Genomic DNA, 18,575 nt, shown 5'->3' with positions numbered 1-18,575 from the left:
TGTATCTAAACTATATTTAAAATGCATTGAGAGCAATAGAAGTAACTAAACAACGGAACACCCGTAGAATTAACGATGAAAACTCACGTATCCTTCGTCAAAAACGCACGTTCAACGAAAAAACAAGCACGACTCGACGAAAAACTGAACCAACACAATGCGCTCGGGGAGGGTCGCCGGGGGAAAATCTCACTACGTTTGCTTCCGAAAATAGTTGGTCTCATCCTCCCAGTTCGGCCAGTCTTGAACAAACCGCAGCCGTGCACGGAAGGCGCAGTTCTTCATCGAAGCGGAAAAATTTTCATCTTCTCTCCACCATCCGGAAGGACAGCACAGTGCTGTATGGTGTGCTTCGAAGTCAGCGAAAAGTGATCGGTCACGTATTTGGGGCCATTTTCCGGCGGGAAAATTCTTTTTTATTCGACCACAAGCATGAGCAGGAGCTAATACAAGCAGTAGAAGTGTGGGAATTTCGGGCGCAGGCTGCTTTCACGGTAGGAAGAAAAAATGAGCGTCCGAAAGGTGCTGCTGTTCAGCATCGCTATATTCCTTTTATGGATGAAATTGCCGGACCAAAGCGCAAATGCAACGGTACAGACTGAAATGTAAGTAGCTTGTTGCGGTTATGTGTTAAAATTTAGCATTAAATTGTTTGGAAGGGGCTTTTTCTTCTAAAATCTAATTTCAAAGACATCTTGACAGCTGTCAACTGAGGAAAATTTACCATCGGCTAGGAGGGAAAACTTGACGAAACGTCAGTGCTATTTTCAGACGGGTGAGAATTTTCCCGCTCACTGCCCAGCCAATTTTCTCACTGCTTCGGATCAAAAACACGATAAACACATGTTGCGCCTGCCGGTGTCGTGAGCTGTGAGAAGCGGCCGGTTCGCTAGTTTTGTTTTCAAACAGATGCGTAATTTGGAAAGCGTGTTAGCGTTACCAAAACATAAACACGAAGGCGTGCGTGGGTGGGCGCATGTGCGTCTCTGGGTTGTTTGTAAACATTAAAGCAGAATAGAATAGAACCACATGCTGCTCGGTATGTTGCTGGGTCATCAAACCGAGATTTATTTTGATTGAATTTAGATTCCGCTGAATGACTATTATATCTGATGGAATTGTGACGCGTTATGGTTTATTCACTTTTGGTTGGCTCTTACATTATATCGGTTAAGCTATACCTGAAGAATGGAACCGATAAAAAAATCTTATGTACAACGTTTGAGATATATAATCAATTTCTGTCCTTTAGTTCGAATTAAATTGAGAGTTGTAATGGGTTTATTTATCGCTAAGAAAATTTGTCAAGATTATTAGGACACTCAATCATAATAATCATCTTGACAATATTATTATTATTAGGACACTTGAAACCGTCCCAGCTGGTTTCGAGGTATGATGCTGGCCTAACAAACCAGTTGTCGTAGGTTCGAGTCTCAGCTCGGGAGAGACTGTTAGTGTCAGTGGGATCGTAGCTCCGCAATTGTCATGTATACTGAACAGTTGGCTGCGAAGTTTGTATATCAATAATCAGAAGGTCGAGTTCCGAAGCGGAATGTAGCACCAAGACTTTGCTATTAGGACACTCGAACATAATCAACAATTTTTTTATAGATATAGCTTTTGCACCTTTGAAAGTCCTGAGCACTTTTCAAAAATAAACCATGTAACAAACCTTTAAATACAAATATTCAATTGGGTTATTGTTTTGTGAAAATCTTGTATTAGGGGTAAACAGGGTAAGACCGCCCTGCGGGGTAAGACCGCCCACCGTAGTTTTACTACAAAGTTATAAAATAATTGAAAAATTTCTTTAACGTGTCTATTACAGTATAATTACATAACATTTTGCACGTTTTTCTGTTTTGATAGTGCACGAACGGTCGCAGAAATAATCAAAAACAACCTTTCAGCTGGCAACCAGTCAATGCGCTATTGTTTTGCGACAACGGGACTCAAGGGTTTTCAGTCTAAAAATCTATTGTTTTGTTCGTGAATATACGTTTAATCGCTTGCCTGAATCTATCTTCTTTCGGAAATATCGAAGGCCGTGAGTAATCTTGTAATTTTGACTACTTTTTCGGTCAAATATGAAAATGTTCCACTGGGGGTAAAGTCGCCCACTATACAAGGGGTAAAACCGCCACGAATCCAACTGCTTGTTGTTTTACTTCAAGACCCGAATGCCTCGACACTACAAAGGGAATATTTACAGGATCAGTAAAGCAACTTCAAGCCACATAAGACATCGATGTTAATCGACCATTTTCGATTTGGTTTAAGCTTTTCTAGTAATATATTTTAACAAGATTTATTTTTGAAAAAAGTAAACCTGTGTGAAAATGGTGTTAATGAACCAAAATAATTTTAGAGCCAGGACGGTGTGTTTGATAGGTATGACGTCTCCGGCAGAATTGAAAATAGTAGTTTTTTACTTTCGAAAAAAGTACACACTCTAAAAAAATTTAAAGAAAAAATATAGAAATAGAATTAAAAATATATTTTTTTTCAAATTTTTTGAAAAAAACATGTTTTTGCCTGTAAATCTACAAAAGGTAAGCTAAAATTTTATGGTTGTTGGATCATGGAGTAATAGAAATATTAATAGCTCAATTTTTGTGAGGAATTTTTTTTTGACGGTTTATTTGGTGTATAGAGTATTAGAGGATTATTAGTATTTTTCTATACATAATAAGTCTTCAAAAGAATCATACAGATAGGTTTAATGAGTTTCAATTTTTAGCTATCTTTAGGTATATTATGAATTCAATATCTTGAAAAACCCCAATTCTGAAAAATCTATTTATTTTGAAAACCAAAAAAGTTACCTAAACATTGATTTGAACTTAAATAATCAGAAAACAAAATAAGTTAAAACTTAAAAAAATATTTTTTTTTTCAGATTTTTCACAGTGTATATTTTATTTAAAAAGAAAAAAAAATACCATCTACAACTTTGTCAGAGACACTACACCGATAGAATCAACCGTTTCGGCCCTAAAAATATTGTTTATCCTCAAAAAATGGTGGGCGATCTTACCCCGCTGGTGGGCGGGCTTACCCCGCAGGAAAAAGATCTGCACATTTTCAATGAATTTTTAAAATTAAAAAAAAAAGCTGGAAAATAAACAAAAATATTTCAGTTCTTATTTTTTAAATGCGGGTATTGAATAGAAGAACCTCTTAGCGAAGAAAAAATGAAATTGCAGCCGCAACTTTTTTTTCTATAAACAGAACTGCTTAAGGGGGCGGTCTTACCCCGCTTACCCCTAGTTGACTCCTTTTTGTATAAACAAATCATTTTTTATAAAATATTTTAAAGGTTTTGCTCCAAGCAATATCATATCGAACCTCAACCATCGAACCGCTGCAACGGATCCGAAGTTTCACTTCGATTCATAATCATCGATAAAGTTTTAATTCACTACTTTACAATGGAATTAAATCAATCTGATTTACACACATTATTACACTCTTACTTCTAGTATGGAGAAATGGGGAGACAATTTTGGAGAGGAACTTTGGGATTTAGCTCAAACAATGACAAAAGCTAGTGAAATTACAGCTGTAAGTATTAAAGTTATTCAAAATCGACATAACCATAATTACGATTCCTGTTCTTCGTTTGTTCCACAGAAATATAAAGCATACAATGCTCGCGTAGAACATAAGGATGGAACCAGTCTGATTCAATCGATCGTGGAAAACGTTGGCCGCATGTTGATTCGCAAAATGGATGCCATCAAGTGTATCATCAACCTGGCGGAGGAACTGTCCGAGCAGTTTGATTTCAATGTTTCACTTTCGGAAAATTTTACATACTATTCCAGCAAATATTCAATTGTAGGTTGCGGTTTTCTACCAAGTGAGACTTTACTGATATTTTTTCCTTCCAAAAGATCGAAGGACGTCCGGAGCCTGAAATTCCATCCACGCTAGAGAAAAACATCTGGATGTACCGAAATATGTCCCTGAATTCGGACACTCACTTCTTCAACATTTCGGTCAATACTTCGTACAGTTCAGTGCACGTGCCGCAGAATGTGTACGACCGTTACCCGTGGGTTTTGGAAGCCCTGCAGTGGTCGGAAGCGTTGGATGATGTTTTCGTTCAGAACTACAACTCGGATCCGGCCCTTTCGTGGCAATATTTTGGATCCTACACGGGTATTCTGCGGCACTATCCAGCGCTGGAGTGGGACCGCGAGCAGGTGGACACATTTGACTGCCGGAAGCGGTCGTGGTATATTGAAACGGCGACCTGCTCCAAGGATATTGTGATTCTGCTGGATAATAGCGGGTCGATGACGGGGTACCGAAACTATATAGCTCAATTAACCGTTAAAAGTGTGTTGGATACGTTTTCCAATAACGATTTTATTAATATTTACAAGTACTCGAACGATGTGGAGCCGTTGATTCCTTGCTTTTCTGTAAGTGTTATGGTTCAGGTGTAAAACGTTACTTGATGTATTGTTGTCTATTAACAGGACATGCTTGTGCAAGCGACTCCGGAGAACATCAGATTTTTGAATGAATATGTCCGAGATCTACATCCGGAAGGCTATGCTAATGTGGGGAAGGCATTTGTAAAGGCCTTCGAGTTATTGCAACATGTAAGTTTGCTGAGTAAGGTTTTCATTACTCATAACTAATTTCATTCCTTTGTAGTACCGTGAGCTACGACGATGTAACGAATCGGTGAGCGGCTGCAACCAGGCCATCATGCTTATCACAGATGGTGTCCCCAACAATATTACTGACATATTCGAGCGATTCAACTGGTTTGAGAATGGTACCAAGATTCCAGTACGAGTGTTTACTTACTTGCTGGGACGTGAGGTGACAAAGGTACGCGAGATCCAGTGGATGGCTTGTTTGAATCGGGGACATTACTCCCACATTCAGTCGCTGGATGAAGTGCAGGAAGAGGTGTTGAAGTACGTTACTGTGATAGCAACACCGCTGGTGTTGCAGGGCGTAGAACATCCCACTACGTGGACACATGCATTTACGGACACTGCGGTAAGGACTGTTAAATTTTAAGAAAATCGTATCACTAATCTTGTTAAAATGTTTCAGGAGAACCTTGAATCGGAAGCGGACGATGATGAACCTCCGAGGTTGATGATTGCCGTGGGGGCCCCAGCGTTCGACCGCAAAGCTAACCAACGAAACAATACACCGACAGCTCAATTACTTGGAGTAGCGGGTACCGATATCCCGGTTGAAGATCTCGACGAGCTTTCGTTACCGTACAAGGTAATTTAAGCTAACATAGATGGTTTTCAATTTCACAGAAGACCTATTTTTTAGCTGGGAGTTAACGGATACTCATTTATTGTGAGTAACAACGGTTACGTGCTGATGCATCCTGATTTAAGACCGGTATCGAAGGGACGCCTGAAGGAAAACTACAACAGTATAGATTTGACCGAGATCGAGCAAGTGTTGAACGACATCCTGGAGGCTTCCGACGAAACTTTGACCGGTCGGGAGCCCAACCCGGCAATGGAAGCCATACGGGAGCAGTTGGTATTCTCAATATTCGGCAAGACGTTGAAGGTTCCAGTTCGATTCCACTACGATAAGATGCGACGTGTTTCGCTGGAGTATCAAGACTACTACTATGCCCCCTTGGAAAACACTCCGTTCTCGCTCGGTTTGGTACTGCCTCATGACTATGGTAACACCTGGATTAAGGTGGGCGATGAAATCAAACGGAACCAGCATATGGGACTCAATATATCCGATTTTCTGGTTGGTGATAATTGGAAAGTTCACCCTGAATGGTAAGCCTAGGGGGGCTAGCTCTGGACGTTAACTAAATCGTAAACTCGTTTCAGGGTCTACTGCAAGTATCATTATCTGGAGGGTCACGAGTTCAAGACACCGGAAGATGAACTGAGACATTTTTTGGTTAGACTGTACGAACCAAACTGGAAGTGGTCCCAGCAGTACGAACCTGAACCGGAAGACATCCAGAAAGATGGTGCTGACGAACGTAAGTAGCCAACAAATATCCCCTAACTCATGTCTCCACTCCCTCCTTTGCCGTTACAGCGAATTGTGGTCGAAAAACGTTGGACGATGATGCTTATTACTGTAATAAAGAGTTAGTCCAATTGCTGGTGTTTGATGCGAAAGTAACCAACGAGAGCTACCGGAACTGGGAGTTCGAGAATAAGAATGAGAGGAAAATTATCGAAATGTACAACGCCACGCTGCGATTTGTGGCGACAATGAGCGGCTTAACACGATGGCAGTTCATCTTTGGCGAAGTCGAAGTTGATACCGATCACGAGTTTGGAGATTATCACAAGAAAACGATTGATGAAACATGGTATAGAAGTGCCATTTTGCAGCATAAAATTGACCCGAAGAGCTTTGTGTACTCGGTACCACACGCGATGGACGAACCAGAAGATACGGAACTGAAAGTGACCGCCTCGATGGGCATTTTTCCGAGGGACGGTGGCTTAGAAGCTCCAGGTTGCGTGACAGGTTTCCAGTTTTCGCACGAGCTTATGTACGAGCGGTTTATGGAAATCACCTCGAAAACAACGGTAAGTTGAATTCCTGGTTTAATTGCTTCTTCAAAGATTCAAGAAAATATCGTTTATTGTAGTGTGAAGGTTGCATTGAAACGTGCAATTCGGAGACGCGGGATTGCTATGTCATAGATAACAATGGATATGTGATTCTTTCGGAATCATCCAATGACACCGGAAGGTTCTTTGGTGGAATTGAAGGCGCTATCATGCAGTCCATGGTAAATAAGGAAATTTTCGTCATGATTGCCGTCTTCGATTTGCAAGGATTGTGCGACCATGAAATTGTTGCTCCGAATGATGCTTTCTCATTGATGCATGTGAGTAGATTTTGGATCGATTGACGTAGAACATGTTATTAAATCAAGTTTCTATAGCCTCTGAAAATGATTACGCTTGGAATTAAGTGGCTGGTAACGGAGATCGTTATTCTACTATCAAAGTTTGACTTTTGGGTTCATGGAATCCCTAGTCCGGATTATTACGATGCTGGAGGTAAGAAATTGCGATTACTGACTCGGTAATCAATAACTGCCCCAATTCACAGTGGAATATGAGGATACGGACTACTCTGACATAAACCGTCCAAAGAAACCGAAAAAGTTGATAGTTGATGAAGATGAAGCCTACTGGAACCAACCGAAAGTGATTAGGATGGAAACCATTTACGAAGCTTGTGATAAGAAGTCGAATCTGTATGTAATGCAGCAGGACAAGTTCATCAAAGGTGATGGATTCTTCTATGAGTCCCAACCTGCAAATCCCGCAGAGTGAGTTCATGTGAATAACCATATCGATTCACCGTGATGAAATCACATTGTTTCAGGTTGTTGCATCGACCGTACTTCGCCAAACGGATACCACGGTCCAATCTGTTGATGATCATCGTTGAAAGTGAGTATCCCTCGGATCATATTGTGCTATCGGCTTCTCCGCAGGTGATACACCACAATGATACCGAGGGACTGCCGTGTGTGAAAAAGAACCTGAATTTCTTACCCCGCCGACATCTGGAGGAATGCTACACCGAGCATCCCGATGTGAGTAGTTCGTTTGGTTTGATTTTTTGTGATGGAATTTTCTGTTGATAACTGTGGTAGTTTTTCGGTGTAGTCCAATTCTACAGGTTTCTCTGTTAAAGTAGAAACAATTTTGTTCATTTAAAAAAAAGGATAGTGATTAACAAATCTTGGTCCGGTTTATGTGATTCTACACATTAATAATCATTTGATTTCAGTCCGCATCTCACTATACTCGATTTGTAAGTGTGTTGATAAATGTTTTTATTTTTCTATGTATATGACATATTTTTTAGAATAGTTTAGATATTTGGAATGTATGTACCTTATTTAATGTAGAAACAGTATTTAGGAACAAATATTTGCTCAACTTGCACATAGTGCGCTTTGTATGTATTTTTTTTTAAACATTCAAATCATTCATAGTTTTTGGGCGAAGAAGTTTTACCTAATACTAGAAGTATTGACATTTTCATTTTGTCACGGTTTTGCGCCTCAGTTTTCCAAAATTATTATATCAAGATAGGAGATCTCTATTGGGAGTCAAATAGTTTCAAGTGTTTGAAATGATTTGAGGCAGTAGATATTCGTAAAGTCTTTAGTGATCCTGAAGATGAATCCCAGAACTGTAGAGGCTTTGTCGACAGTAAACGAAATGTGAGGTTTGAAAGTGAACTGGGAATCCAAAATTACCCCCAAGTCTTTAACTTGGTTTACGCGCTCGATTCCAGTTCCTAGCAAAGCGTATTAGTAATGTATAGTCTGTTTTTTTTTCGCGAAAATGGTATAATCGAGCATTTGGATGGAATAACGTCCATACGGTTCAGATGGCACCAATCGGCAAAAACATCTAGCTGACGTTGAAGAAAGTGACAGTCTTTAACTGTGCGAATTTGAGGTCATCCGCGTAAGACAACCGTGGTTCTTTAATAACTAGATTCATTAAAATAGAGCAGGAAGATAAACGGTCCTAAGTGACTTCCTTGCGGTATTCCAGACGTAGCGTCGAAATAAGAGGATTGGCAATCCCTAATAGCAACGGTTAGATGGCGACCGGTAAGGTACGATTGAAACCATAGTAAAAGATTCCCATTGATTCCAAGATTATGAAGTTTTGCAACGGCTATGCAATGGTTCAGTTTATCGAAAGCAGCTGTCAAGTCAGTGTAAATGACATCCGTCTGAGCACCTTTCACCATACTGTCACTGATGTACGAACTGAGGCAAAGCAAAGTGGCGGTGGAGCGACCGGCTGTGAATCCATGTTTGTCAGTGCTTATGAAAGCTTTGCAGTGAGCGAGCGAAGGGTCGATGATGACAAGCTCGAACAGTTTGGCAACAGCACAGAGCGAGGTGAGGCCACGATAATTGGTCACATCGTTCTTGTGTACTGGAAACATGTACGCCGATTTTCAGCTGGAGAGGAAGACACCGGAAGTGACAGATAGCTGGAAAACATGCAAAAGCGGAGATACTAGGTTATCAATCTGCGTTTTAAGACACGTCGACGGAATCCCGTCAGGACCCAGGCGTGATGATGCTTTGAGTTTGCAGCAGGCTCTAGAAATCATCGTCACGTCTAAATAAAAATTGTTCAAAGTTTGACCGGACCGTGGAATATTACTAGTGGCACGTTCAACGTGATGATCGCTCAGTGTCTCGTCAGTGAACACGCTGGCAAGCTTCTCGAAAAAAAGCTGACAGATGTCCTGCGGGGTGGTTGCCTCCTTACCGTTGAATGTCATAGAAGAGGGTATACCACCTTCATGTCGTTGCTGTTTGACGAAAATTCAAAACTGCTTGGGACGAAACTTGAGCTTTCTCTGTAAATTTTGTTGATATCAGAGAAAGCATTTTTCGCAATTCTTTTGTAGGTGTGGTTGATTCTCACATAATGACGTTTTAGGGACAGTGTATGGTGCTTAGTAAGTTTTTTCAAGGCAGCTCTCTCCCGGGATTTCAATTGCCGAAGCTCTCTCGTTTGTCACGGCTGTCGGGGCGCAGGATGCTGGTACTTTTTTGGAACGTATCAGTCGATGGCATAGGCCAATACGTTGGAGAAAGTTTAGCGGCATCTTCGGCATTGACAGAGTCAAAAATAGAGTTCCAGTCGAGCTCGGAGAAAAACTCGGCGATACTTCGGCCTTGCGGAAGTCGTAAGATACGGTAGCGAATGCAGTGTCAAGATCGCGTTTTAGTTCGGCTATTTTTAATAATGGAGCAGGGGCCTCGCATAAATATGGGGCCGCGTCCTGGGTGCTCACAAAGCAAAGGTCTAAAATGCGGATGTTCTGGTTGGTAATTTGGTTAATTTGAATGAGTGTGGCTGAGCTATAACAATCCAAACGTAAAGCAGCGTTAGGATGGATGCTCGAATGATTTAAGTCCGGCAAGAAAAACCCGTCTCGAAATTCTCTCCATGAAACCCGGGGAGGATTGAAATTCGCCGAACACCATAATTTCGTCAATGAGCAATAACCAATTCACGCTCATGTACGCGATCCGGAGGTATGTAGAGAAACCGGAGGTATGCAGAGAAACAACTTACGATCGCCCAGTTTGATCGCTGTCCAAACTTGTTCAAGGCTCAAAGAGGCAGCATCCACTAAAGTTTTGGCTTCGAGCTTGGAATTAACAGCCACAAGAACGTCACCACCAGTAGATTTGCGGCTATTGTCGCCGCTCCTATCACAACGGAAAACCTCGAAGTTATTTCCAAACACCTGACGAGAAAGTATGCGTGAATCCAGCCATGTCTCCGTAAGAACTATGATATCGTAGCAAAGATCCGAGACGGTAACGCGGAAATCATCGACAACGCGGCTCATACCGCTGCTCATTACATAGAAGCTCGACACCCAGGAGAGGAGGTGTCCCATGCAAATGTAATCTGCACAACTCGAGAACTAATCAATTGAATAGAATAATTGATATGTGGAAATTCTTGGGGGCAAGAAATTTTCCTATGATAGTTTGACCACCCAATACCGCTATTTCCGCAATTAGACTCATGCCCAGAAGCCAGAAATAAACTACCCACGCCATTTTGTAATCCAAGATGGCGACTTCCGGTTTCTGGAAAAAACCAAAAATAGTGGAATACCACCCAATATGGGTATTCCCGGAATCAGATTATTGCGTAGAAACCATTTTTTAATTAAAGATGACGATTTCCTGGTGAGGATGTTCTCATTTCGATGAAACCACCAACATATAGCAAACCCAATTGATCGTCGCGTTGCCGAACCCAGCGGCTCGACATTGGGCAACTCTTGAACCAATCCTCCGAGGAATACGCGCATTAGCTCGAAGTAGTACTACCCACGGCGGAGGAGCTTGGTGCATCGGCTCTTGAAGACGACTGGTGCGGTATTCACACAGCTCTCAGGAAGACCGCAATGACGACATTACGAGCGGAGGTATCGATCAGTAGAAACGACTGGTATGACGTGGAATGAGACGGTGAATGAGAAGAACCCAACCCGGACAATTCGACGAGGGAGAAAAAGACCAAGAACAAATGGGCGCAGAACGATATGACTATGATGCTTTCTTGGATAAAAAATACCAGCAAGAAGATCGTGGACATGAGAAGTTCGTTCAGGTGTACCGTGATAGCGATATGTGAAAGTTCTATGGTAAGGCGAACCAGATGCAGAAGGAAACCATCTCACGGATGTAATCGAGGTGGAAGCAACATTTCGATGGACACTTGAATGGCGATACAGCCAGCAGAAGCTGAACAGGAACTGACCTAGAAGCACCAGCAGCAGATGACCGAGTATCAGTCTCCGATGTTTAAGAAGTTCGTTGTGAGATCGGGGAGCCGGAGGACAACAAATCCGCCGGCAAAGACAGAATGCCGAGCGCGCCCATCAAGCATGGTAGAAAGGCACAAACTAAGGCGTTACTTCGGTTAATTTCCAGGAATTGAGAGCAGGAAAAGGTACCAGACAAGTTAATGCATGGAGTCGTTTGCTCCCTCTATAAAAAGGGCTAAAAGCTACAGTGCAGTTACTACCACAGCATATCGCTTATTTAAGCCGCCTACAAAGTATCCTTACAGACTCTGTTCCGTCGTCTAGCACCTTTAACCTGGCTTGTGAACCAGTACCGAGTGTGCTTCATGGGTGCCCTTTTCATCGCTTTCCAATCCCACATATCATACAGAAATGTCGCGAATAGAACATGCACACAAATCACATCTACATTGACTCCCCGACGGCCTATCGATCGAGAACAGGTAAGGTAGATCATGCACGACAACGGTATGCCGAATAAATTGGTTCGATTAATCACGGCCGGAACTACGCTCGGGTCCCTACGAATCACGCAGAAAGTTATGGCAAGATGATGGACTTTCCTGTTTGCTGTTCAACATCGTCCCAACTAGTGTGATCCTCAGAGAGGCACGATTTTTATAAGGTCGGTTCAGCTTCTAGGTTTTCAGGATGTCTTTGATTTCATAGCGCGTAGCTTAGCGAGGGTGAAAAAAAAAACATCCTGCACCCGATAGAAAGCTTAGGCCAGACAAATCAGACTGTGGTTCAAAACATCGAAAACTCAATACATGCGAGCCTCGCGAGGTGCCAACGGGAATAGTATCAAGTCTCTGTTGACGGCGATGGGCTGCGACGATGCACGAAGCTAACGCTGTAGTAATTTTTTATGAAATCGAGCTTACAACACTTCTCGCAAAGGACCGAAACGCCCTTGGAGTTCTCGAGCGGTAGGTACCGCGGAACATCTACCGTGGAGTACAGGCAGACGATGGTGAATGGCGAAGACGCATGGACCATGAGCTGCACGCACTGCTTAGAGAGAACCCAATTGCAAAACTGACGAACGTCAATAGGCTGTCGGGCACGCCGCGAGGATGCAAGACGACAACCCAGTAAAAACAATTCTTTCCAGCAATCCCTAGAAATACAGAGCTGCAGCGTGCGCAGTGGCTGAACCAGGTCATGGGAGACTTGCGAGTATGGAACGCCTGGAAAACTGACTAAACACAGCCCAGAATCGAGCAACATGGCGATAATTTCTTGATACAGCGCAAGCCACCACAACTCTCGTTTGATTGATGAGGTTATATCTGATGTTATCTAAGAAATAACACAAATTTTACTGCTAAAACAATGGCATATCTCGTAACCTCTCAGGTGACCTCAGAGGAGTCTTTTTTCAAAAATCGAACTTGTGTACCCTCTAATCAGCATTTTCCTAAGTTGCCACCATAGTAAAGACTGTTCATATTGAGAATTAACAGCAAATTCTTCAATAGAAGCCTTATCAATGTGTACGCACCGACTAATGCTAAGCCCGATGATGAGAAGGAGGAGTTCTATGATCTCCTTGAGAAGACTTACAGTGAGTGCCCAAGAGATGACATCAAGATCGTCATTGGAGATGCAAATGCGCAGATCGGGCAGTAGGATTTCGTGTACTCCGTAATTGGTAGTGAGAGCTTCCACTCTACTACGAACGATAATGGTTGTGACTTTTCAATTTCGCTGCATCCAGAGGCATGACTATCTGTAGCACTTATTTTGCACGCCGGAACATTCGTAAGCACACCTGGATGCACCCAAATGGGGTGGCCTGCTCTCAGATCGACCCTGTTCTGTTCGATGGTCGGCACTTTTCAGATGTTACAGACGTAAAGTCCATCAGATAACCAAACATAGACTTGGATCACTATCTCGTGGTATCCAAGATTCGCGCCTGGTTGTTCAACGTATTGAAACCACCAAAACCACCGAGGAAAGATACGGTTGAACATCCAACGTATATCGACTAGAGAAGTGGCTGCCGAGTACTCGCAGAAAGTTGATGAGCAGGACCTGAACGAACAGTAGAGACATATGCACAGTACGATCAGCACCACAGCGTGAGAAGTGTTGGGTACAGCTACAACAACCACGCCCAACGAATAGTTTGATGCTGAGTGTCAGCAAGCGACGGACGAGAAAAATCGTGCCAGAGGTCACATGTTGGCTACGACTGTGACACGTCAGAACGTAGGAAGATATCGAGCAGCTAGAGTCGCTAAAAAGAGACTCCATCGCCGGGAAAAACGTCAGCATTGGGGCTGTTTCTTCAAGCACGATGCGGGGAGCTTCTTCACAAAGATTAACAGAATCAGGAACCGAAACGTGTCTGCCCTTGTCATGTGCAATGATACAGAGGGATATCTGATAACCGATAAATCAGAGGAGGCTAGGTGTTGGAAACAACATTTTAGTGTGCTGTTGAACAGGCGTCGAAAGGAGCAGGATTGACATTGAGAACAATGGACAAGCTGGGGATGAAGAAAACTGCTCAAGAGCTGAAGAACTGCAAGTCAGCTAAGAAGGCTGGCATTTCTGCAAAGCTATTTGAAGTCGGGAGCTAATAGCTGTATCGTGCCGTTCATCGAGTCATGCTGAAAGTGTGAGCTGATGAAGCATTTCTCTCGGATTGGTTGGAGAGTCTCATACCCTCACACCCTTGATGGTTCCACATCAAGCGTTAGGATAGCCGAGGAGATATCGGACGCTTTCCTGACGTTAGATGGTTTGAAGCAGGATGATGGGATGTCAAACTTACACAACAAACTGCACACAATATCGCATTGAAAGGTGCTATACGGAGGAGGCGTGCAAAAAAGCGCCACCATCATGACAAGGACTCCCATGCTCCTAGGTTTTGCGGACGATATCGACATCATTGGTATTAACCATATAGCAGTGGAAGAGGTCTCTGAGCGTTTTAAAATGGAAACTGCGAGGCTTATCATCAACTATGCTAAAACGAAGTACATTGGCGCTGGTAGAGAGCCTAGCCCGTCGGATGTTGGCGCTGCGGTGGTGATAGTTGGAGAATTATTTGAAGTGGTAGACGAATTTATCTACCTACACACCAAAATGGTTCAGCAAAGTACATTGCTGAAAGTGTATCAGCAACCACTTGTTTACTGAATCACAGCATTTTTTCAAAAGTTTACTGTAATTCAGTTCTCCAATTTACTGAATTTCGTTCAGTGATTTTATTTTTGCTGTAAACCAGTATTTCATTAATAAATTTACTGAAAACCAGTAATCGATTCAGTTATTCGCAAAAATACAGCAAAACTATTTGCTGAACAGAAAACAGTATATGAATGTTTGCCGGAATCTAGCGAAAGAATTGATATGCCAAAAAATTTTACGTGAACTCTTATTAGTAAACGAGCCAAATCGCTGGGCGGATGGAAGCTGGTGCCTGAGGGAAACATGGTACCCTTGAACTACTTGATTAACCAGCAAATTGATTTATGCTTTGCTGAATGTACAGCAAATTGTCATAACTGACAACCAAGCCATGAAGCATGGACACTGAAAGAGGCTGATCTGCTAGCTCTTCGTATTTTTGTGCGTAGAATCTTGCAACCAATCTTTGGCGATGAACTGGAAAATGGTGCTTGGCGCAGATGCATGATCCATGAAGTGTACAAATTGGCGAATAAAACACAGCAGGCTAACGAGCGTTTTTGAAGAAATAGCCGCTGCCAAGGAGTTCTTAAGAAGCTAAGCGCTCATGGAGAAGAAGTGAAGACGTTTTTCAATAAACTGTTCCTCGATCTTTAACGTTTATCTGAGTCCATCCTCGTCTGTCCAACTCTGTTATGTTATGTTCTTCTGTTATGTTCTGTTATGGTTAATTCAAAGGGACTATCTTGCAGCTGACCGGACCTAAGCTTTACTTGACTGCAGTTGAAGATGAAATGGATTTGTTCGGCAGGAGCAAACGCCAGCTAACAAGTGGAAGGCTCTAGAAGAGACCTTTGAGAAACAATCCGTTTCAAGCCAAACGTTGCTAAGGGAGCAGTTGGCACGATTACAGAAGAAGGAAGGAATCTCCATGCGAGCTCATTTCGTTACATTTGATGATATTTTTCGGCAACTCAAGAACGCAGACGCGAAAATGGTAAAAGGTGACCTGGTAGCTTAACTATTCATAACCTTACGCGACAGCTATGATCCCCTGATGACGGCATTCGAGAATCTAGAAAAGAAGGACGGTCAAGCAGCGGCTCCGAAAAAAGAAGAAGGGCATACCGCCAGGATGACTTGAGTGGTGGGCGGATGACTTCAAGCTTACCTGCAAGCGCCATCTGAACCTTCTGAATGGTTGCCCTACGATTGTTGGAAACGTAAACTCTGCAGAGAAGTGGATGAACGTAAAACCAGACCTTGACAAGATACGGATTTTCGTATGTAATATTATGATTCCAAACCAGCAGAGATGTAATATTATGATTCCAACAGAGCAGAGAATTAGACAACCGAGACATGGTAATGATTGGCAACGTTTCGAATGAGTTCCAGCTTTGGACCAATTGACGGGCAAAATCGTTATTGTAAAAGATGTCGAGTTCAACGAATGTTTCTGTTGTGAATATTTCCCTGACATTGAGGCGGACACAGTTGACCGCCAATCATTTACACAGAATTTCTTCACGCGATTTTTTTTACATGATTTTATTTCACGCGAAACTATGCGATCTTTCTCTAAGCAATTTTTTCGAAATTGCACGATTTGCGATATGGGAAACAGTTTTATTTGTACCATGATATAACAAACACACACACAAAAAAAAAGATTCTGTCAAAACGACGCGATTTTGTTATGCGAATCGTTCATAATTACGTGATAGTTTTTTACGCGATTTTTCCTTTCGCGGACGCATCAATCGCGTAAAAAAGAATACAGTATAGTGGCTCATGTCAGAAGCACGTGGTATTTCTAACCGGTCTTTTGTGTGATCTCAGTATTGAGACTACGCAACTGATGACGATCTATGAGGACAAACGTGGTTGCATTGGAATAACCCGAAACCTGGAGTGTTAATGAGCAAAATATGTTGACATCATCGTTTTTTTCGCGACCACAACGCAACTGAACGCATACGAGTGGAAACTATTCGGATCGACAAGCAGTTGGCGGACATCGTCACGAAGACGCTGGACATTCGATGATTCGAAGATCTACGACAAACAGTTAGGCTCCATAATCAAAAGGGGGTGGCGAAGTGGATACTATCAAGCAGACCTTGAAAAGTTGACAAGTGTATGGAGAGGATTCTCAGTCTAGGGATGGGATAAATCGACTGAAATGGCTATCGATAATTATTAACAACAAAATGTTCCTTCTGTTGTAGACAGGAACAAGATTTAAACGTTTATTCGCACACATAATTCGCACTCACGCCAAATCTCGTCGTTGTCCGTATAGGTTAGAATGAGTGAAAATGTTTATCTCTCAATTTTCTAAAAATTTGAAAGAGGATTTCATGTAAGAGCGAACATGCATCGAAGCACAGCCAAACAGACGTGCCGCTTCAAAGAAAAATCCTGAAAAATCTTCGTTTTTATTCGAAACGTTACACTCATGCGCCACCATGTGAGCTTATTGCTTACCAACTTATTTTCGTAAAACGTTTTTTGTCTTTGCTAATGGGTGTGCGCGCTTGCTTAAATTAACACCAGCGGCATCACTGACGGTTTTTGTTTTTAATAATGCATGTGAACGCTTGCTTATAGCGACACTAGCGGCATTATCGCCCACTAAGCAAAATTTCAAAATAATCGTCATCGTTACGTTACGCACGTCTGTTTGTCTGTGATAGAAGTCTCTTTCAACAAAGACAATGCCAATTTTTTTTTCAGTTCTAGCATCATTGTGGAGTATGAATGCCAATGCGAGGGAAATATCAATAACTATCGATAACACTGAAAGTTTAACGATTCTATCGATAGCCGGAAACTATCGATACTATCGATAATCATCGTCAGGTTTCCCATCCCTATCTCAGTCATTCCCATTCAAGACATGCAATCGTTCGGATCGTTTTCTAATAAACTGTTTCTTATACTTTAACGTTTGAATGAGTTCGTATTTGTCCGTCCAAGTCAAAGTCTGATGTTAACCTACATTTTTTTCATTTACTCGATAATTTTGAGAAATCGCAGTCTAAAAAAGTATGTCAACTATAATTACCGGATATTTGAATTGTTAATACGGTTCGAGATTTTATTTTTTTTTTTCAATTTTTTCGCCCATATATTTGGCGCTCTTCGATGATAGATGGGCAGGCGACCGTCTGCTTCGCCTTCGCGTTAATCCACCCCTGGGCCAACGTAGTGTATATGCCTGTGTATGAGCATGCATGTTTCATAGATTTTAGCAAACGCTCGAAATCCTTCTGTTTCCCACTTTTGTATATAAGATTATTTGAACATAATATTACGTCAATTCAATAATATACACTTTCGATTCAACACTGGCCCTTAATACTCAGTTTCTTTCACACACAGTCGAAGCGCTTTATAACGATATCGCATGGAACGTTGTTATAGAGCAATATCAGAATCATTTGAATCCAACACGTAAAGTTTTAATGGACTTAGACAATTCTCGCCAAACATGTGAAAAGGGCCCATGTGCCATATGTAAACAAGCCACAATTTCACGTTTTTCAATAAATACAAGCTTAATCTACCCGTACAAATAAGATTGTTTGAATAAGAGTAAATTCTTTTATCAATAAAGCTTATTGGTAAGGGCAGATTTCGCTTGTATTAATCAAAAAACGAGAAAATTTGGCTTGTTTACATATGGCACATGGGCCCTTTTCACATGTTTGGCGAGAATTCATATAGAGTAACTTCGTCACTAATAAGATATTTGTCATGAAGAGCTTCAACTTTGTTCAATTTTTAGTTTCGATCCATTATTAGATCAATCAGAAGATTATTGTTTTTACAATTAAATCCTGTTTTAATCTTGCGATTCTTCATTTTTTCCCAACAGGAAGAACGAGTGGCTCAGTGTGGCGGAGCCTCCAAGTCGCTACTGCAATTGACTGTTGTGATATCGTCTCTTACTGTATCACTTTTGTTACTTCGATGTGCCCAAAGTTTAGTGTAATTTTATATCAAACTCACAACACACACATACACAGAGCAATTTGTAGTGTAGCGAAAAA

At 41.8% G+C, this 18,575-nt stretch overlaps 1 protein-coding gene across 3 annotated transcripts; it reads left to right on the top strand.

Moving 5' to 3' along the window:
• The first annotated feature begins 233 nt into the window (after positions 1-233).
• Positions 234-18,575, top strand: LOC129729545 (voltage-dependent calcium channel subunit alpha-2/delta-3). 3 transcript variants are annotated; one of them, XM_055688185.1, is made up of 16 exons: positions 234-605; positions 3,486-3,567; positions 3,637-3,843; positions 3,900-4,433; positions 4,491-4,616; positions 4,672-5,025; positions 5,083-5,262; positions 5,317-5,792; positions 5,847-5,992; positions 6,064-6,566; positions 6,629-6,871; positions 6,929-7,046; positions 7,099-7,321; positions 7,378-7,591; positions 7,789-7,812; positions 18,401-18,575. In XM_055688185.1, the coding sequence occupies exons 1-16, from the start codon at positions 508-510 to the stop codon at positions 18,515-18,517; spliced, it is 3,645 nt and encodes a 1,214-aa protein (XP_055544160.1). In that variant the 5' UTR covers positions 234-507; the 3' UTR covers positions 18,518-18,575. The 3 variants fall into 3 exon arrangements, with proteins under 3 accessions (XP_055544160.1, XP_055544159.1, XP_055544161.1); XM_055688184.1 differs by having other exon boundaries at positions 5,847-6,004; XM_055688186.1 differs by lacking the exon at positions 7,789-7,812 and having other exon boundaries at positions 5,847-6,004.

Source organism: Wyeomyia smithii, chromosome 3 (genome assembly GCF_029784165.1).
Source record: "Wyeomyia smithii strain HCP4-BCI-WySm-NY-G18 chromosome 3, ASM2978416v1, whole genome shotgun sequence".
NCBI lineage: Eukaryota > Metazoa > Arthropoda > Insecta > Diptera > Culicidae > Wyeomyia > Wyeomyia smithii.
Note: the sequence above shows the minus strand (reverse complement) of the source record. Positions and strands in the feature narration are given on the sequence as shown.

Coding starts and splice junctions, on each gene's coding strand:
- LOC129729545 (XM_055688184.1), top strand. CDS start 508: ATGAGCGTCCGAAAGGTGCTGCTGTTCAGCATCGCTATATTCCTTTTA. Junction 3,844..3,899: donor ATTCCAGCAAATATTCAATT/GTAGGTTGCGGT, acceptor TCCTTCCAAAAG/ATCGAAGGACGTCCGGAGCC. Junction 7,047..7,098: donor GGATTATTACGATGCTGGAG/GTAAGAAATTGC, acceptor CCCAATTCACAG/TGGAATATGAGGATACGGAC.